Source organism: Lontra canadensis, unplaced genomic scaffold (assembly GCF_010015895.1).
Source record: "Lontra canadensis isolate GAN:19392208 unplaced genomic scaffold, GSC_riverotter_1.0 scaffold54, whole genome shotgun sequence".
In the NCBI taxonomy this organism is placed as follows: domain Eukaryota; kingdom Metazoa; phylum Chordata; class Mammalia; order Carnivora; family Mustelidae; genus Lontra; species Lontra canadensis.
Genome location: NW_022631048.1, coordinates 12,753,544 through 12,774,541, shown reverse-complemented (window position 1 = coordinate 12,774,541; position 20,998 = coordinate 12,753,544). Strand labels below are relative to the sequence as shown.

The window sequence follows — 20,998 nt, the reverse complement described above, 5'->3', positions numbered from 1 at the left end:
CAGCGGGGTCCTCACTGTCCTGCGGGAGGACTGGGATGGGGGGTAGCCCCACGGTGCCCTGGGCACCCTGGTTGGCTGCGGGTCTCGTGAGCGCCCTGTGCAGACTCCCTGCCATCTTTACTTGGGTTTTTGTTTCAAATTTCACGAGTGTGACTCTGAAAAGAACTCGGGTCTTTTACCCATGAAGTCACCTATTGAATATTGCAAAATGTACCTAAATGGGGTAAATAAAATTTCTCGTAACAAAAATGACTGCGAAGCCTCTGTGAAGAAAATGATAGAATGTACTTGAAGCTGAGAAAAGAAGACCTAAATAAGTGTAACTTCTGGTTATTTCTGGGATGGAAGGATTTCCTAGGACAAAAATGTCACACTGGCCACTTCTGTTCCTTTCAGCGCCAGAGTCACAGTGTGGGGTACGTGGTGGCGGGTGGAGTTCTTTTTAATTAAAGACTTTTGTTTTTTTTTCTTTTAATGTGGGCAGTTTGTCGACCTGGGAGGGGAAGCAGGAGCTCAGCCCAGGATTAGGGTTAGGGGGAGCTGCGCCGGGGTCCCGGCCACTCGCAGGGCCCTCTGCACTGTCTGCCTCGTGCGTGTTCGTAAACACCTGTTTTTACAGTGACGTGTTGTGTGGTTCAGTGTTTTCCAGGATGCCTGACTATCCAGATCCGCACCGTTTTGTGTATTTTCATCGTGGTCCTAATCTACTCCGTGGCCCAAGGCTGTGTGGTGAGCATTGCCGGAGGCAGCAGCGTGCGAGGAGTGAGATGTGGAGGCCGGTCGAGGGGGCGGCTGTCTCCTGGTGAAGGGACACCGAGCTCCTTTAACACATGCAGATGACAGAAGCTCTCGGGGCAGAGAAGCAGGACAGACTGGGGCAGGAGTGCCAGGAGGGAGGTGGGGGAGGGAGTACCAGGGGTAGGTGGAGCTACAGTAACAATAGGGGAGGAGCCGGGGCACCCAGAGGAGGCTGGTGGTCTGAGGAGGACGGCAGGGGTCTCCAGCCCTGGCCCTGCCCACCCCGCTGTGAGGAGCTTGGAAGGCAGAGTAGGAGGGAGGGTCCTAGGCCCTCTTGAGGCCCTGGGGTGGGGGTAGGGAGTGTGGGTCACGTGGGGGGGGCGGGTCACTAGGGGGCAGGTCCCCGGGGGGGCGGTGACCGGGGGGCACCTGTCCTGAACCAGGGCCTGTAGCGGGCTGGGGATGGCGGGCAGGCTGGTCCTGAGCAGGTGTCTCCCCGCCCCTCTGCCCCCTCCAGGTGGGCTGCCTGCCCTGGGCCTGGAGCTCGAGCCCCAACAGGTCCCTGGTGGTCCTGGCGCCCAGCGGCCGGAACGCCCTGCTGCCTGCCGCGCCCTGCGAGTCGGCTCCCCATGCCCTGCTGTGCGGCCTCGTGGGCACCCTCCCGCTGGCCGTCTTCCTGCGGGTGTCCTCGCTGCCCAAGATGATCCTGCTGTTTGTGCTCACGGCGTCCTACATCCTGGTCCTGGAGCTCAGCGGGTACACCCGGGCCTCGGGGTAAGTGCGCTCCCCCAGCGGGACACGCCTGGGTGGGGTCGTGTGCGCCCACTCGGGCTCTGCCTGCTCCGGCCTGCAGGTCAGGAAGCCCCTGGGCTGTGCAGCTTCTCCGTGTGTCCGTCTGGGTCCCGGTCTCTGGGCGAGTGTGGCTCCGGCCTGTGTCCATGGCAGGTGCTGGCGAGCGTGGTGTCCCGGGCCGCACAGGGCCAGGTCTGGGGCTCTCCGTGCTGACGAGCTTCCCTTCCTCATACCCTGCAGGGGCGGTGCGGTGTCTGGGCGCAGCTTCGAGCCGATCGTGGCCGTCCTGCTGTTCTCCTGCACACTGGCCCTGCACGCGCGGCAGGTGGACGTCAAGCTGCGGCTGGATTACCTGTGGGCGGCACAGGCAAGACGCGCCCTCTCTGCCCCGTGGGGGGGTGGGTGGCTTGGGCAAGATGCGCCCTCTCTGCCCCGTGGGGGGCTGTGCGACAGAGGGGCCCCTCAGGAGGGGGATAGAGCTCGTGTGGGTGGAGGAGGCAGGGCTGGGGCCCGGGAGGAGGACGAGGCCGGGGGAAGGCAGCTCTGGGCAGCTGGTGACCATCTAATGGGCCCTGCCTGATGGGCGCACGAGTGTGGCGGTGTTTCCAGCAGTGAGCTGCCCATCCCCAGAGGCATTCGGGCCCGTGGGGCTGCGGTGCAGTGGCTCTGCCTTCTCTGGACTGCCTGCGACAGTGGGTCTCCTCGGGGTCATGGGAGACTCCAGAAAACACCGGCGCCTGCACCGTGTGCCCCAGATTGAGTGCGTCTGTGGGTGGGGGAGGGCGGGAACCTCCATCATTTCCGAGCGTGCTGGCAAATTCTGGCGCCAGAGTCCTCCAGGGGGCTGAGGAGTGCAGGTGCGGGAGCTGTCCCTGGGCCCCTAGCCCCGGGGGAGGCGACGACCACTGGAGGCTCGCTCTGTCCACCTGCCTAGTGACCACCGCCCGGGGCACTTCTGGGCCATTCCTAGGACGCGGGGCTGGTGTCTCCGGGACCCGCTCGTCTCCTGCTGCGTCCTCAGCCTTTGGACTGGGAGGCTATCCGGCTTTCAGGGTCAAGTTCAGACTCTGTGCCACATGCAAACTTCTTGACTCTGAGCAGGTTGCTTCTGCTCAGCTCCCCCGTCTCGGTGTGGGGAGGAGGTGTGCCGCAGGATGGAGGCCCGGGAGTGTTAGCCCTCCAGGGTTTTCTTCTTCTGATGTATCAAGAAGCAGCTTTCCAGTGTTGGGGGCATGGAATTGTGTTTGTTCTCACGGGGGTGGGGCCTGCAGGTGGGGAGCGGAGCACGGATGCACGGGACACGGCTGGGACACGGCTGAGCTGGGATGACCAGGGGTCCGAGTGGAGTCTGGGGCAGCTGGGATCCTCCTCACCCCGGGAGCCCTGTGTGCAGCCAGGGACCTCACGGGGGACCAGGGCACTGGGACACCTGCGGCCTGACACCGAACAGGGGAAGCCCAGAGGATTGGGGGTGAGGTCGCCCATGCCGGGGAGGGCCGTCTGCTTCATTCAGGCGGCAGTGCAAATGCTGACCCCTCCTGAGACCAGCGCAGACCCCCAGAAATGATGTTTGCAGGCCGTCTGGGCACCCTGTGGCCCAGTCCAGGTGACACGTAAACTGTTCATCCCAGGGAAGGGTACGGTCACTGTAGTTTCCCACGAGGATGGGGTTGGTGGCGGTCCTGGCGTGGGGCAGGTGGGCTCGGGCGGCAGAGCGAGCGGCAGAGCGGGACCTGCCTTGTTCACCTGCAGGGACGCCCCGCCTGCAGTGGCTGGTCCAATACTTCCTGGCAAAGACAGGTCCCGGCCAAGGACTTCAGGGCGGGATGCGTATCCAAGATCCCAAAGGAGGATTCTGTTACTTTGGGCAAACGAAAGAGAGAAGACAGGCACGTGTGTACGCACACGTCTATTCTGCAGACATACGTGTATCTGCGTGTGTCTACGTACAGACACACGTGTGCTGGGGGAGGACGTGGCTTAATTACTCTGTTTTACGTGACGGCCGCCGGGTAGGATTCCCGCTCTACACGACTCGTTCCTGGGAAGTATGCGGCTCGGCGGTTTTCGGTGTACTTACTGAGTGGGGTGGCCGTCACCACGGTCAGCGTTAGAACACGGGACGGCCCCAGAAAGGACCTGTATCCATCAGCGGTCGCTCCCTACTTCCGCCACCCCAACCCCGATCTCCTTTCTGTCCCGGTGGAGGTGGCTATTTTGGTGCTTCTCCATCCCGTGTGCTCAGCGTGAGTCGCTCCAAGCAGTCCCTGCCCTGTGTGCCGGGGAGACCCCCGCTCCTGAGGGACCACCCAGCGCCGGCAGCCGCGTACATGGGCTCCCAGGAGGGAGGCCTGGCTGCGGCCGTTTGTCAGAGTCTCGCTGGGTCACAGAGAACGGCCCCTTTTGTGGGCTCTGCCAAGGGACCTGGTCTTGTCTGGCTCCGGCCAGCTGTCCGGGGTGGCCGGGCTGGCTGGTGCGCGGGGGTGCCCGCCCCGCGGTCAGCGGGCCCCTCTGGCTTCTGGTCTGGGTTGTGACTTGCTGCCCGGAGCTGGGAGGACAGACTAGGAGGAGCCGGGGTCGGGGATGGGCTAATGGCCTGCGAGTCTGGCCTCCAGCTCGTTCACCAGGCGCCTGTTCCGCGGCTGCCCTCCCGGACACAGGCCGGGGCGACGTGTGCTCTCATCTGGTCCCGCAAGCGCGTTTCTGGGCATCGGTGTCCCTTGAAATGTCGGTAAGCCTGGCGCTTGACCCTGCCCTGGGGTCCTCCAGCGCCGGCACCCCGTGCCACACCTGGCCCCCGCCTCCAAGCGAGCTTTCCAGAGACTTCAGGGCCGGAGAGACCGTCCCCATGTCACCGGGAAGGGTCACCTACACACAGTCTGTGGACGTGTTTTTCCAAGGATGCTTAACGAGAAATGCCACCTCACCTTCCCGTGAACCCAGCAAAACAAGGCCATTTCTACACTTCGCCTGTCTGCCCTCTGGGTACCTAAGCCTGTCTCGCAGGCATCACGGTGTCTCACACTGATGTGAAATGGCCAGGCCAGAGCCGAGGGGTTAATGAATGACTGACCCTGGGCTGCCCACAAAAACCTGCGTGCTCGGGCTTGCCTCTCTCTGTGTGGCCGTCATGGTGCTTCTGTTCCAGAGCATGTTTTCTTTAGACTCCCCAGGAGTTTTGATGGTAATAAGGCAGCGGATGTCTGTACCAGAGAATGCTTGACTCGGGAGGGTGGTTCCTATTGGTCCTGGTGCCATATTGGTGGTGCTCAGTGGAGGGCAGCCCCGCGGGGGCTTGCGTGTGACATAGGAACGGTTCTACGTATTGTTGGATTCACTTGGCCAAAATTCGGTAAGAATATTTTCATCCCCGTTCGTGAGTGTTGTTGTTCTGTGTCTTGGAGGGAAGACGGGGCTTTGAGGTCCGAGTGAAGCAGGCCTCACGAGTGGGAACGTGTGGCTTCTTTTTGGGTTTCCGGAAGAGTCCATAGAGTTGGTGCCATTTTTTCCTCAGATATTTGGGGCCGTGAAGCCCGTGGGCTTGGATTTGTTTGTATGTATCCAGGGTGGGAAGGTTTTAACCGAAATCAGTGTTTCTCAAGGGAAAGGGCTATCAGGTGTTCCATTTCTTTCCGAGGCATCTTTGGAAATTTATATTGTTTCCTGAACGCTGTTCATTCTGTTGTCACAAAATTGTTTTTACCCTCCCGTCCTTTCCCGCTTGTGGTGACGTCCTCTCTCTCCTGCTGACGTAGAATTGTGTAGACTCTTCTCTTTTGATCAGCGTGACCAGAAGTTCATACGTTTTACTGATCTTCTCAAGAAATAGCATTTGGTTTTATCGATTTTCCTGTTATTTTTGAGTTTCCCGTTTCGGTGGATTCCACCCTCATCTTTACGTTCTTCTGAGGACTCTGGGTTGACTCGGCTCTTATCTTCTACTTTCTCAAGATGATTTGTATCTTTTCTGATTCCGGGGTTTTGTTACCCATTTTCCTCCAAGAGCTGCTTTAATCGCACCAATTTTGACATTGTATGTCATTGCGTTTTCCTTTGACTCAAGGACTTTCTGGTTTTGTGTCTGCGTGTGCGTGTGTGTGTTTAAGGTCTTCTTTGGACCAAAAGTTACGAAGAAATACATTCTTCTTTCTAAGGTTTCCCAGCGATCTTCTTGTTTTTGACTTTCTACTTAGTTATATTGTGATCAGACCTTATGCCTTGGAGCCTTGAATCCTTTAAACGTCCTGAGAATTCTATGCTCCGTGCTCCGTTCTGTCGCTATTGGGTGGTGGGTTTTTAAGTATCAGGCCGGCCGAGAGCGTTCCTCAGTCCCCCAGGCCCTCACAGACTTTCTGCCCATCCTGCCGGTTTTTGAGAGAATCATGTTGAAACCTCCCACTGTGCCTGTGCACGGAAGGCAAGTGCCTTTTGAAACGAGCTGCGCTGCAGAGGGGACAGCTTGAAAACAGTGTGTTGCTTGTGTCTCTCACGCGGTGACAGGGACAGTGCGTGCCGCCCACATTAGCTCTTTCTCACCCGTACTTTGGGTTTCCGGGTTGGTAAGAAAATCTCACAAAAAGAGAATTTCAGTGGCTTTTCTCGTATTTGTTAAAAACACAGTAACACAACTTTTTCTGCTTAATTTGTAAGAAGATGGACACTTATCCAACACACGTTATGTAAACCTTTGCATGTGGAAATGCATTAAAAAACAGTAATTTTTTGCTCTTTTGCTGGAAATAAATGTCAGTTAATTCTAGGTCATTTGAAAGACACTGAACTTAGAACCAAAGCTTTTGATCACAAAGCGATAAACCAAGATTCTTTATTTTGCAAAGTCCGAGCGCCTTCACTTGCGTTGTTTTCTGTAAGGAATCTTAGCACTAACGATATTTGGGGGAGAGCAAAATTTTTAGTGCCGTCAACAAATAAAACCGCTCCCTTAAAAATGCGGACTTCCTCTTCATCTCACCCTGCAGAAAGCTTCTCTTGCGTCTGTCGGTGCGCGTGTGTTGAGAGGTAATGACCTGCACGTGTCCTGGGGGAGGATCCGGCTTCCTTCTGGTACCTCCCTCTCTCCCACGGCTGCAGCCTCCCTCCTGCAGAGGCCTGCTCGTCTCCACCCAGTCTTGTAGCTTCTGGGCTCCCTCTCCTGTGCCCCCTGCTGCCCGATGGTGTGCTGTGAGGGGGACAGAGCCTGTCCTGTTGCCTTCCCCAGCACAGCGCCCAGAGGAGGCCCAGGGCTGCTGGCCATGCCCCTCATCCTGGCCGCGCCGTCCCCTGTGCTCCAGGCATCCCTGTCCTTGTGCCTGGCTTCTGCAGCTCTGCCGCTGGGAGTCGCCACTTCCCGCTTTAACTGGTGGAAGTTGCACTGAGGTAACAGTAGCGGACAGTTCCAGGCTTAGTAGGTAGTACACGCTCCCTAACCCTTGATAAGTAAGAGTGCGACCCTGAGACGGAGCATTTTCCCTCCATTTTATGATGAGGAAGCTGGAGCCTGTCACGTGGCCATGAAGCGGGACTGGAACTGGGAAGGGTTGCCTCCAAGCCCAATAGGCATCCCTGTGTCACTCTTGCCACCACCAGAAGCCAGTGTCCCCAAGCCTGAGGCAGCCCGAGAAATGTTCTCCAAACTGCTCCTTTCACAGGTCGGGCGGCTGCCAGGTTTGGGAGCTCGGGTGAGTGACCAACGGCCATCTGGTGGTTTTGGTGTCTGAGGGCTGGCGTGGCTGCTGCAGCAGGGCGGGAGTCATTGCTGCCAGCTTCATTAGTCTGTGCAAAGGCCCTGTGGTCCAGAGGTTCTCCACCTGCCCGGCAGCATACCCTGGGAGAGCCCCCTTGGGCCGCACCACCTGCTCTGGAGAGTTTGTGCTTGGCCGAGTCCCGTTGATGCTGTATCTGTCCCAACCTCAGGTCCCTGCAGGTCTCCCTGTCTCAGGGCCCAGGATGTCAGTGGTGCTGGCAGCGCGGAGATTCTAGAGGAAATGGGATTGGCTGCCTGGCTTTGGGCGTCCCGAGTGACTGGCACAGGTGGCAGATGCCTGTGAATGTTCTGTGGCACATCGGAGGCTGCCTGGGGGAGCCTCAGGTGCTGCAGGGGTCAGGGCCCCAGCAGGTGGTGGGGAGTGTACCCTGGAAATGGGGTGACCCCCACTGTCTGTCCTTTGAAAGTCACAACGGATCGGGGTGGGGACTTACCCAGAAATTCGTGGCTCCTCTGGGCCCCCGGGATGTCGATGCAAGGGCTCTGCCTGGGGCGGGGTGTGGAGACGAGCCTGTGTAGACTATGGGCCAGCGCCCTTGGGGTCTCGTTCAGATGATTGCAAAGAGCCGGGTGCTGTAGGAAAGCTGCACCCGTGACCGGTGTGGGACAGATGTCATTTAAAGCCATCGGCACAGGCGCGGCACGGGCAAGTAGGGGCTTGTTGCCAAGGAGCAGGTAGGGGTCGGCAGACAGAATATCGCCAAGGGGAAATGTCAGGGGTGTGGGGTCTGAGGGTCTGACCTAAGAGGCTTCCGGCTGGGGGCAGCGCACGGTGTCGGGGGTGCCCCGGGAGTGAGGGGCTGGGGAGCCCCGTCTGACGTCCCGGGGGGCGTCGGGCTGGACTCCTGGTTCTGCCGAGACCATGAAGCCGAGGCCCCCAGACGCCCACGCGGTGCCCGGCTCTAGGGTCGGGGTCAGGGTCCGCCTGGTCTGGGGCAGTCTGTCAGGGGGTGCCCGGCAAGGGGAGGAAGCCGCGTGGGTAACGGAGGCTCTGCCCGCAGGCGGAGGAGGAGAGGGACGACATGGAGAGGGTGAAGCTGGACAACAAGCGGATCCTCTTCAACCTCCTGCCGGCCCACGTCGCTCAGCACTTCCTCATGTCTAACCCCCGGAACATGGTGAGCGGGCACGGCCTCCCGCTCCGCCGGCGGGGCTGCCTGCGGCCGGGCACCCACCCGGGGACCCTCCCATCACGTCTCTGCTTGGAATGGCCAAGCTTGGCTGCTTCTGAGCCGGGGCCGCCCCGAGGCTGAGCGGGGCCCCCGCGTCCACCCGCCCGGGCACCGGGAGGCGCTCTCGGTCCCGGGACAGAGCAGAGCACCCGCCACCCCGCATGGAGGGAGAATGGGCCTCAGGAACCCGCGTTCAGGGCAGCCGGGGGTCCGAGCTTGCTGCGAGGGAGCCTGGAACCACCCGCAGAGCAGGGCTCACACGCCAGCTCAGACACAGAGAGGCTTGGTCAGCCTTTCTGATCCTAAAGGCACAGGGCCCAGGGCTCAGCCTGACCGGCTTTACCCCGAAGTTCCCAGGGCTCCCGGGGCAGCTCAGAGCCCACGCGTCCTTACCCGCCGCCCCCTCCCCTGCCCACGCCTCTGCCCGGCGCCGCGGCTGACCTCACCTCTGCCCCCAGGACCTGTACTACCAGTCCTACTCGCAGGTGGGCGTCATGTTCGCCTCCATCCCCAACTTTGACGACTTCTACATCGAGCTGGACGGCAACAACATGGGTGTGGAGTGCCTGCGCCTCCTGAACGAGATCATCGCTGACTTTGACGAGGTGACAGCCGTGGCCCCCAGGTGGCACGTCCCCCGCCCACGTGTGTTCTGTCCCCTGGGGGGTCCAAACTGACCCTGACCGTGCAGGAGGGGCCTCTGCCGTCCGCAGGCACTGAGTTCCGGTGGGGGGCGCTGGCTCCTGTCCCCTATTTAGTAAGGCTGGGCTTGGCAGGTGGCCTCACCTCCAAGACGGGGAGGAGGGGCGGGCAGGAGCCTGGGGTCTGCTCCCTGCCCTAGGGCGTCCCTCAGGCTGAGTCTCAGGCCGCTGCCGCAGGGTGGGTGCTCTGCTTGGTCCCTCCTGGGCTCCTCTTTCCCACGCCCTTGCCGGAGCCCCTCAGATCAGCCCAGACCTTGGCCAATGCCCACGACATAAGAGACACGCTGCTTCCCAAAACAGGCTCGCCATCTGCCCTGGGGTTGCACCCACAGTGGCTTCTCTTGGCTGTTATGTAATGTTTGACAGTTTTGTGTTTTATACCAAGCTCATGGACAAAGACTTTTACAAGGACCTGGAGAAGATCAAGACCATCGGGAGCACCTACATGGCTGCGGTGGGGCTGGTGCCCACGACCGGGTCCAAGGTGGGTGCTGTCCGGGGCTTTGCTTCTCAGGGACTGGGTCCCAGCTCTGCCCCAGACTTCTCTGGGACTCTGTGCGTGTTCCCTGATCTGAGCGCCAGTCTGCCCTAGCATCGGGTCAGGACAGTGGCCTGTGGGCTGTCCATTCAGGGGCCAGCTCTCTCCAGACTGTGTCGCATGAAAAGTCAGCCCCAAAGCCAGTCTCAGGGGGCTTGCTCTGGCCCTGCCCTGCCCCACTGACCCTCCCTCAACAGCCCTGCCTCTTCCTCACTGACCCTCTCCTCCCTACCAGCCACACCCCAGCCCTGCCAGTGCAGCACCATGGAGTGTTCCCCTTTCCCAAAGCAGAATTGTGAATAAAGCCCTCAGGTTGCCCTTAAAAAAAAAGGCAAGAAAAGAAAGGTAGATGTAAAACAAAAATGCAATGAATGGAAAACGGTTATAAATATGGGAGATACTAATTCAGCTCTATCAATGATCACTTTAAATGTGAAAGGAAATATGCCAATTAAAAGAGACTGACAGAGTGGCCAAAAACACAAGACCCGACTAGCTTTGCCACAAGAAACACACTTTAACTATAAAGACACAGATACCTTAAGAATATAGGATGTAGATGGAGGTCGCATTCAAGCACTCATAAAACAAAATTTAGGTGGCACTCTTAAGACAAAACAAATTCAGATCAAGGAAAATGATCAGATAAAGAGGGAGACTGCAAGATGGTGAAGTAGTCAGTGCCCTAGGAGGACGTCACGGTCTTTAACATGTACTCGCTTCATAACAACACGGCAAAATACACAAGGCAAAGCACAGACGGGACCATGAGGAGCGACAGACGGACCCGCTGTCGTAGTCGCAGACGTCAGCACCCTCCCAGTCACGGGCAGATCCAGCCGGCTGCGCACCGAGAAGGTGGTTAAAGGGAACAGCATCAGGAAGCACCTGCATAAAATCAGCACCTAGCGGCGACTCCACGCGATAGCAGCGGAACACACATTCTTCCCGCACTCAGGGGGGACATTCACCAAGACAGAGCACATCCAGGGCCGCAGAACGCACCTTGACAAGTTTAAAACCATTGAAATCCTACAAAGTGTGTTCTCAGACCAGAATGGAAGTGAACTAGAAGTTGATTGGTGGGGAGATACTTGGAAAATTCCTAAATGTTTGGAGGCTAAGCAACACTTGTCCAAATGACACGAGCCGAAGAAGGAATCTCAGGAGAGTTTTAAAAATGTTTTGGACTAAATAAAAAGGAAAATGCAATTTATCGAGGTCCGTGGGATGCAGCAAAAGCAGCCCTTAGAGAGAAATTTATGTCACCGAAGTACTATATTAGAAGACGAGAGCAATCCAAAACCAGTCATCTGTGCTTGCGCTGTAGGAAACTAGAGAAAGAACAATAGAAACCAGTAAGAATGGGGAGGAAACCAGAGCACAAATCAATGAAATTGAAAAACAGGTAGGCACTAAAGAAAATCAATGATGGGGTGCCTGGGTGCCTCCATCAGTGAAGCGTCCAACTCCTGATTTTGGCTCAGGTCATGATGTCAGGGCTGAGAGGTCCAGCTCTGCGTCGGGCTCCCTGCTCAGCGTGGAGTCTTCTTGAGATTCTCTCTCTCTCTTTCTCTCTCCTGCCCCTCCCCTTGCTCGTGCTAAAAATATACAAACAAACAAATAAATAAAATATCTTTTAAAAAGAAAATCAATAAAACTAAAACCTGGGCTTTTGAAAAAGCAATAAAGTTGATAACCTCTGGCCATGCTAACCGAGAAAGGAAGAAAACACAATTACTAGTATCAGAAATGAAAGATGGGCCCCTCGTACTGAACTGAAACATGAAAAAGTATGTTATGAGCAACTTTGTGCCCACCAGTGTCGTAATTTCGATCAAATGGACCAATTCCCTAAAAGCCAAAATTCCAACAAGGGGAAATTTAAAATTCCCTAAAAGCCAAAACTCAAACAAGGGGAAATTAAAAATTTTAACAGGCCCATGTCTATTAAAGAAATTGAATCGATAATTAGTAACCTTCCAAAAGGGGAGTAGACCCAGATGGGTTCACTGAACATTTAAGGAAGAAATTATACCAGTTCTCTAAAATCTCTTCCAGAAAGTGGAACTTTGTAACTCATTTCTTTCTAACTCATTTTATGAGTCCAGTATTATAATAATAAGAAAGTCAGATAAAGAAACTACAGGGAAAGAAGACCACAGGTCAGTAATTCTCATGAGTAGAGATGTGTGTGTCCTCAACAAACATTAGCAGGTTGAACCCAACATTGTATGAAAACCATAGAGCACAAGGAAGTTGGAGTTGGATGTCCAGATACCAAAGCTGGAGCAACGTTTCCAAGTGAGTTCATGAAATTTACTATAGCAACCGGATAAAGAAGAGACATCACAGGTGACCATGTCATTTAATTCCTGCAGAACAGTCACTTGACAACATCCAGCACCCCTTCCTGATTTTAAAAAACAACTGTGAGCAAACTCTATGAATAGGAACCTTGTCAACTTGGCAAGGAACATCCACAAAATCCCGGTAGTTTTCCATCACACCTGATGAGAAACAAAGCTTCCCCCTCAGATCGGGAGCACGGTAAGAACACCCCTTGTCATCACACCTATGTGACCTTGGTATTGGAAGTCTTAGCTAGTGCAATAAGACAAGAAGAGGAAATAAATGTACGTAGACTGGGGAGGAAGAAATAAAACACTTTTCACAGATGACATGATTATGTAGAAAATGAAAAAGAATCCACAGAATGTCTGTGATAAGTAACCCTAAGGCGGTAGTAGAAAAAAAGATTAACAGATAAGTCAGTTCCCTACACAACAGCAATAAGCAGGTGGAATTTGAAATTAAAAACACAGTGCCATTGATTGTAGCACCCCCCCCAATTAAATACTAGGTCATGTTTAACAAAGTAGCTCCAACGCTATCTCTGGGAGCAAAACAATCTTTGATGCAATAAATCAAAGAAGATCTAAGTAAGTGAAGACGTAATGTTCCTCTGAGCGTTGGAAGACCCATGGTCTAGAGGTCAGTTGTGGCCGTCGATCTTACGGATTTACACAGTCCCACTCCAAAGTCCAACAGGTTGTTCTGTGATGTTGACCAACTGCTCCGGAGTTTACGTGGAGGTCAAAGCCCCAGAGTAAGTTAACGCAGTACAGTAGAACAGAATGGGGTGGGAAGACTGACATTCCTGACTTCAAGGCCAACCAGAAAGTGTGCCGTGATCAAAACAGTGTGATGCTGGGGGAGAACAAACAGCTAGATTGATGGAAGAGAATAGAGCCAGACAGACCCATCAGGAGAGTCAACAGATCCCCACGAGAGGGCAGACGGAGCAGAGGTAGCCAGCAACACACAGTGCTGGGACAGCGGCACATCTGTCGGTGTAGCCGGACGTTAAAGCAAGATGTGCTAAACTAACTCATAATGGATCCTGGGTCTCCGTGTAAAAGGCAGACGTGTTAGACCTAGAAGAGAGAGTAAGAGAAGACTTAGGTGACCTTGGGTTTGGTGATGAGTTTTTAGATACAACACTGAAAGCATGATCCGCAGAAGAAAGCATCATTCTGCTGGATGTAATTAAGAATTTAAAATTCCATGTGGGAGATACTATAATGAAAAGACAATCCACAGACCGAGGGAAAATCTTTGCAAACCACTATCTGATAAAGGACTTGGATCTAAAATACACAAAGAACCCCCAGGGCACCTGGGTGGCTCAGTCGGTCAAGTGTCCGACTCCTGATCTCAGCTCAGGTTTGATCTGAGGGTTGTGAGTTCAAGGCCTGCTTTGGGCCCCAAAATAGATACCAAGAACTCTTAAAACTCAGCAGTAAGAAAACAAAGAAGCTGATTCAAGAGTGGGCAAAAGATCTGAACAGATCTCTTCCCGAAGAAGGCACCCATGACAGGTAAGTGTAGGGAGATGCTCTGTGTCACGTGTCATCAAGGAAATGTAAATCAAGACCGCGAGACCCCACTACACACTGATCAGAATGGCCAACATCCAGAACCCTGGGACACTCAGCACTGGCGAGGACCCGGAGTGACAGGAACGCGCCCCCATGGCCGGTGGGGATGAAGAGGGGCACGGTGTGTCTAGAAGACCGTCTGGCCGTTTCTTACAAAACGAAACATACTCTTAACCCTGCGATCCAGCAATCACAGTCTTTGGCATTTACCTGAAGGAGCGGACAGTGTGTGTCCACACAGTATGTGACCTGGGTGCTCACTGCGGCTGTATTCAGGACTGCCGAAGCTTGCAAGCCACGAGTGTCCTTCATTGGGTGAAGGGATAACACACCGCGGTCCATCCAGACAAGGAGACACTATTCAGCGCTGAAAAGGAACGACGTGTCACACGATGGCAACACGTGGAGGAAACTTGGGTGCGTTTTCCGGAGGCAAGAAGCCAATCCGGAGATGCTGATGCTAGAGGATCCCAGTTATGGAACGTTCTGGAAGAGGCACAACTGTGGAGATGGTGGAAGGATTGGGAGTTGCCAGGGGCTGAGGGAGGGGGATGAACACACGGGCATGGGGGACGGGGTGGGGGACAGTGACGCTCCTTTGTGTTTTGGTACAGTTGTGGGCGCACGAAATTCTGCGTTTGTGGAAACCCACAGGATGTTACACACGTACCTCCAAGCCCAGTGTGACCTGTAGTTAGTAACCATCGTGGGTCACTGTGGGCGCTTCAGTGGTAAGGAAGGTCCTAACGCAGGAGGTGACCGGGAGGGGCACCGTGTGAGGGAGGCGGCCGACAGGACTCTTACCAAAGGAAGACAATGGACCATTGTCATTGTTTGGCACGAGAGAGGTCGCGTAGCAGCACAAAGCAGTGGGAGCCACAGGCTCTGCGTGAGGGGAGACCGCCCTGCTTCCCTGTGCACCTCGGGCCGTGGCACCCCTGCCCCTGCCTGCAGGGGTGTGCAGCCCGTCGAGGGGCTGGCCCTAAGCCAGCACCCAGCCTGCAGGCGGTGGACGCATTTGTGCCTGTGTGATCCGGTCCCTGATCCCCCCACGGGGATGGCAGGGCGCCTCCCAAGCATCCCCGGCTGTCAGCCTTGCCCTCACTCCCCCAAACGTGGTAACCCCCGTCTGCTCACGCACAGGCAAAGAAGTGCATCTCCTCGCACCTCAGCACGCTGGCCGACTTCGCCATCGAGATGTTTGACGTCCTGGACGAAATCAACTACCAGTCTTACAACGACTTTGTGCTCCGCGTCGGTACGTTGCTGCGGGCGGCTGCCACTCGGGCCGGCACGCTGCGCCCACCCCACCCGGGGATGGGGGCCTGCCCGCCCCCACCTACGCCAGGGCCCCAGGAGGGAGGGTGGGCCTCCCAGGGGCGGGCCTGGGGACACAGGGACCCTCTACCCCAAGGGGCACCGTCCAGCTCTTGAAACACCTCTGCGTCCACATGCGGCGGGAGGAAAATGACCCTAGAGGTGGTTCTAGAATTCAGACGTCTAGTGTCCAGAGAAATATCTCAGAGCCGGGATGGCGTGAAGGCAGCAGCACGGCCACCAGAGCCGGAGGCATTCTGAGGCTCCCCTCTGAGGCTCACCATTTGAGGCCTGGTGCTCCCCCTGGTGCCTGCCCGACCTGGGAGCTGCGTTCCAGCTTTGTCCTCGGGCCGGAACTCCACCATCCATGCAGTGATGCGCCGGGAACACACACTTCCTGCCCCCGGGGACCTGGTGGGGTGGGAGCCCAGACCCTTTCGCCCAGCAGGTGGGCTCTGTCTGGCCCACGCCCCCGCAGCCACGGGGTGGGGGTGGTGCGGGGGGGGGGAGCAGCCACTCAGGTCCCTGTCGGGTCCCCAGCTCAGCCCCAGGGCCATCCCACTGCCAGGCCTGAGGCACAGATGAGGACAGTGGCCCCCGACATCATTACCACATGTGCCTAACCCGGAAAAGTCTGTGCGTGGGTGCAGAACAAGGGGACATGTGACATGGTGTCAGCAGAGCCAGGAAGCCCCGTTGTGGGATGGCTGCAGGGGTGTCTGGCGCTCTTCCAGCAAGTCGGGGGCCTCTGCTCCCTACTTCAGAGATCCCGGAAGACCGAACAGCTGTGGGCCCCACACCCTGAACGCCCCACAGGGTGGCACCCCGGGAAACCATCAGGAGCGACTGTGCCTCCTGGAAGGGGACCGCGGGGGGACACACTGCCGTTCTGCAGTCTGAAAGGCTTCCTGGCAGCGGGGTTGCTGGTCCAGGAAACAGGACTCTCTCCACTCCCCGGGGCTCATGTGTAAGCAGACACTGGGACTGGGGACCACCTCTTCCCAATGAGGTGGGTCCCTACTTTGGGAAGGGGCCCTGGGCTAGGTGACCCCAGGAATCCATGACCCTGAGAGGGGCAGCTCCTTCCCCTGAAGCCTTGCCGGCGCTGATGGCACTCTGTGGCTGTCTTCCAGGCATCAACGTTGGCCCTGTGGTGGCCGGGGTGATTGGGGCTCGAAGGCCACAGTATGACATTTGGGGAAACACGGTCAACGTGGCCAGCCGGATGGACAGCACCGGTGTCCAGGGCAGAATCCAGGTCAGTCTGCTAGAGTTGCCTGAGGCGTGGGTGCCGTCCTGCAGGTGTGAGGCAGGTGCAAGAGGTGGGGGGAGGGAGGTGAGGGGGGGGAGCTCAGGGTCCCCCCCCCGCCCCGCCTGCCTCTTCCGGGCAGGGACACAAAGCCGCAGCTGCCCGGTGCAGCATGTCTGTGCCCTGCAGGGCAGGACCCAAGACCCGGGGTGGTCTTGGTTTGGTTTGTCTTGTGGCCCTGGGGGTCGGCTCCCTCAAGGCCACGTGCCGAGTCAGGAGCACGGTGAGTGCTGGCGTCCCAGCGAGCCCGTCCAGCATCCAGGACTCTGCCCATCTGCCCAGCTGCCTTACACGGAGGAGCTTCCTTGGGTTTCGGGGGTGGGTGCTGTGGGGCTGCCTGGCTGGGAGGCTGTGGGCAGCTCTGACACTCTGCAGCAGTCCCCCGCCCCCCACCCCCCAAAAGGCACGCACAGGTCTGAGTGGCTCTCAGGACCCCCCTTCCAACCGTGCAAACCCAGGTCTGCCGGGGCCCGCACTGCAACCCCCGGGAGCCTCGGGGGAGGAGGATCCTGTCCCCTAGTGTGGCAGCGGCTGGCCTCTGGGCTCCTGCTGGGCACTCTGAGCGATACTGGGTCCAGCGCTGGCCTCTCCCTCTGGCTTGATCCCTGAGGAGGTCCTCCGAGACCCGCGTGTACCCAGGCGCCGGCCCCGCTCTCCCAGGGCTGCGTGTTCAGTCCCCCGCCTCGTCGCTGGAGGGTGCTGCCTCCCTGTCGGGTGCCTGGTGGGCCCTTCGGGTCCCGGTTAAAGTTTAACCTTCAGGAGGATCTGCTCACAGCAGCCCCAGCTGTAGTCCTTCCTTCGAATTTCTTGTATTATTGTGAAACACACACGACGTTTTTACCAAGTTCAGCATGTGTGAGCATGCTGCTTGGAGGTGCTAAGTCACGCCACCGTCGGGACACCGGGCCTCCCCGGACCAGGTCACCCCCAGGAGGGGACTTGACAAAGCCCCATCCACTGTCCAGCCGCTCACCTGCAAGTTCGCAGTTTCCACGATCACACTGTGGTGAGCCCCTCCCGGGCTCAGCACCAGGCCTGTCCCCTGTGGCCCCCCAGGGCCATTCTCCATGACGTGGCTGCCGCTCAAGGCCTGGCCTCCCCTGGCTGCTGGGCTGCGGGTGATGTGCCTCTCTGGTCTGTGTCCTCAGCTGCACGAGGGGCGCCCCCTGCCACGGCCCCGCCCCCTGCCTGCTCGTGGGTCCCTGTGTGGATTAAGATCGAGGGCAGATCCACGGGGGTACCTTGGATGATCACAGCCCCATGTGCCCTTGTTCTGACCCAGGCACCTGCCACACGGGGTCCCGGGGGTCCGACAAGCCCTGTGACCCCCCAAGTGGCCACTCTGCGTGCTGGGGTGGTCTTCCCACGCGCCCCACTGCTGCCACCCTGCGTGTCTGTGTCTGGACTCCCCGAGGCACAGAGCACTCAGCTGCCCCTTTAACGCCCCGTGCCTCAGAGGCCCTGCGATAGGGGAGCTCTGTGCAGACGGGGCCCCTCCCCTCCATCAGGCCCGGTGTCAGTGTCCAGGGTGAGTGCGCCAGGGTGGGACCGTTATCAGCGCGGGGAAGACGCGTTCTGTCCGTCAGGGCCGCCGGTGCTGCCTACACCCTCTCTGCCCAAGGCACCACTCCCGTCAGTGGCCCCGTACATGTGCCTCCTCCTGCATTGACAAGGAGCACGCCCCACCCCGTTGCTCCTTTTAGGAGTCTTTCCTCCGCGTCTGGTCCTTTCCTTGAAGTGCACATGTGGGACGTCCTTGTTAGCGGTCCAGCTTTACTTGTCCTGCTCCTCTGTGTCCGGGCCACTGGCGTGTGCCTGGGGTGCCCTGGGGCTCACAGTCTGGACAGGTGCTGCGTCTCTGTGTCCTGTCCAGCCTGCCGCACACCCTGGGCCCTCCCGCCCCGAGAGCGCTGCTTTCCAGAACCTGTCCAGGGCTAGTGGGTGGCTGAGCCCCTCGTGTCCCCTGGTGCTCTCTGATGTTGGGGACAGGTCACAGGGGTGGAGGAGGGAGCACTCTGGCATCCCTGCCCCCGGGATCCTCCCCTGCTGACCCCAGGGACGCTCATCTGCTTTCCTCTGCTGCAGGTGACCGAGGAGGTTCACCGGCTGCTGCGAAAGGGCACCTACCGCTTCGTGTGCCGTGGGAAGGTCAGCGTCAAGGGCAAGGGTGAGATGCTAACGTACTTCCTGGAAGGCCGGACCGATAGAAATGGCTCCCAGGCCAGGTCCCTGAATGCAGAGCGGAAAATGTGTGCTTACGGGCGACCTGGCCTCCAGACCAGACTGGGCACAGGCCCGCCCCCAATGGCCCCCATGGCTGGCCCCCCAGTCAGAGCTGGGCTGGGGGCTCTGCAGGGCTCGGGGCTCCCGCCGGGCCCTCACGGCCAGCACCCGCCCCCCGGAGCAGCTGGGAAGGAGGCTTAGTGGAGCCCACGCTGGCTGCTGGGGGCTCCAGCAGGGACCAGCCCGGCCCACAGAGCAGGGCCTGCAGCCGGAGGTTGGGCTGCAGAAGGGGTGCCGTCCCGGCATGACCCGAAGCATCTGGGCAGTGACGGGCCGGGCGAGCCCTGCCCACGTGGGTGCTGAGGCTTTAGGGGAACAGCCCCCTCGGTCCTCTCCTCGGTGGCCGAGGAGCGGCTGCCTGGGGTTGGCCAGCTCAGCGTCCAGCGTCGGGACCTTGGGAACGTCCGCCACGGCCCCAGGCTTCGGTTCAGCGGGAGCCGGGGAGCTGTGGCCGGCAGAGCGGGAGCACGTCCTGAGAAGGCCTGCAGCAGCCTGGGCTGGGAGCCAGGCCGCGCGCGTGTGTCAGGGCCAGAAAGCCCGGCCCCCGGGCCCAGATGGGCTGGGCCTGCAGTGCGCGGTTTGGGGAGAAGCCGCACAGCACAGAGGGGGGCTGCTGGCTTCCTTCGGGAGCCCTTTCTCGAGGGCCAGAGGCAGGTCTTCTGGAATTCTTGGGGCCCCGAGCCACGTCTCTGTGTTGCGACCAGCATCATCCCTGCTCTGCCTGCCAGTCCCGAGATGTCCCTCAGCCCCCGGATGGCCTCGGCCCTACAAACCCTGGCCTCACTTGTCAGGGAAGGAACCGAGATCACGGCCGCTGGGCCCTTGCTGTGTGTCTGGGGCTCCTGCTCTCCTCACAACAGCACAAACCTGCATGGATTTTGAAACAAGCGAACCATACCTCGGCACAGAGAAAGCTCCCCGCGGAGAAGGCTGTACCCCGGACGTGGGATTTTGGAGTGAGTTTGGGGGACACCTGCAGGGAGGGGGCTGCAGGGGACTCTGGGGAGGCCTGGGGGTCTCCCATGCGCACAGGTGCAGACCAAGGACGTGTGGGATGTGTTGCTAGGGGCGCTGGGTGGCAGCTCCGACCGCAGGAGAAGGCAGGTTGGCACCGGTGGGCAGGGGCTGGGCTTACTCTGGCTGAGCCCCTGTGCATGTCCCGGGCTGTTCCTGTGGTGGGCCTATGAGGCGTGGTGTCCTCCGTGGGGCCTCAGCCCTGCCCGGCCGTGGGGCAGCAGGTCGGCTGCCGGGCCGTGTGTGGATAGGCCGGCGATGCGGGACTCAGGACGGAGATGGGTGGGTGGACAGCCTCCCTCCTGAGAACCAGCTCTGCGCGGGGCCACCGAAGGCCATTGCTACCATCGCTACTGAGAAGGACTCTGTGGCCCAGCCATCCCCGCTCAGCCTTTAGAGAGACATGGCATGATCCCTTCAGGGGAAACTGAGTCATCTTGGGAGTCCCATGAGCATGTGGCCCATGTGGTGTGCCCATCTGTGCCAGGCTGCGGGACTGAGGACCTGGCCACGGTCCTGGAGCCTGCCTGCTGGTGGCCGCCAGCCTTCCACCAGGGCAGACCGGGGGGCAGCGGACCACACTGAGGTCCTGACCCCGTGCTCTATTGCGTGGCAAAGGGACTTCACAGACAGAATGGAAGGTTGGGCCTTAGGCCAGGGGCAGGATCCTGAGCTCTCTCGGTGGGACGCCTGCCTCCTTGAAGTGGACACAGAGGCAGGGTGGTCAGGATGGCCCAAGCATGAGGTTGCTGTTTAAAGATGCGGGGACCCAACCATCAGCCATCGGGGAGAGGAGCTGGCTGCCCCTGCAGAGACACGCCGTGGACTCCTTGTCCACCTGAGTGACCCGGGGGCAGGTGGACACCAAAGAGAGTCTCCGTGGCCCCCAGCCCTGCCGGTCCCGGACCGGGGGTCCACAGGACCGGAGCTCTGGAGCCCTGCCTTGTGCGTGGCCGCGGCGGGAGGCCGTGGGACCACCCACGGCGCCGAGGCCCAGCTCCCAGGAGCACGCGACACGTCGGTCATCAGCAGTCCAGACCCTACCGTTCCCGAGGGCGCGGGAGCCACCGCAGCGACCCTCGGAGGCGGGTGCACGATGTCTTCCTCTTTATTTGTGATGAGACTGTATGATCTTGCCTTATTTATTTTTAATCTCGTACAGTATTCACAGGCAAACGTTAGCCTTTCGAGTAGGGTTCTCTCTAAATTATTTAAGACGCTCTGTAAATAGTGCACTGTTTCAGGGGACACCTGTTCACTCCCACCAAAAATGAGAACAGTCCCCCAACCCCCGTGCGCATGGCACTCTTTATCCAGATGTGTGACGTCCCTAAGGCACCACGCCCCTGCTTGGGGGCACCTCGGCACGATAGGGGGACCCGTGTGTCCCTCGTGCACCACTTACACCCAACCTCAGTAGTGCAGAAGG

The 20,998-nt window shown here is 58.5% G+C and overlaps 1 protein-coding gene across 1 annotated transcript in view; it reads left to right on the top strand.

The window, feature by feature from the left end:
- The window catches only part of ADCY1 (adenylate cyclase 1), an 85,337-nt gene extending 66,297 nt beyond the window's left edge, over positions 1–19,040 (top strand). The window contains exons 12-20 of the mRNA XM_032875026.1: positions 640–729; positions 1,256–1,512; positions 1,771–1,897; positions 8,296–8,412; positions 8,925–9,071; positions 9,553–9,651; positions 14,790–14,904; positions 16,097–16,221; positions 18,358–19,040. Of these exons, the coding sequence (XP_032730917.1) occupies positions 640–729; positions 1,256–1,512; positions 1,771–1,897; positions 8,296–8,412; positions 8,925–9,071; positions 9,553–9,651; positions 14,790–14,904; positions 16,097–16,221; positions 18,358–18,696 (1,416 nt within the window). The 3' untranslated portion in view covers positions 18,697–19,040. The remainder of the gene's footprint in view (positions 1–639; positions 730–1,255; positions 1,513–1,770; positions 1,898–8,295; positions 8,413–8,924; positions 9,072–9,552; positions 9,652–14,789; positions 14,905–16,096; positions 16,222–18,357) is intronic.
- The last annotated feature ends 1,958 nt before the right edge of the window (positions 19,041–20,998 follow it).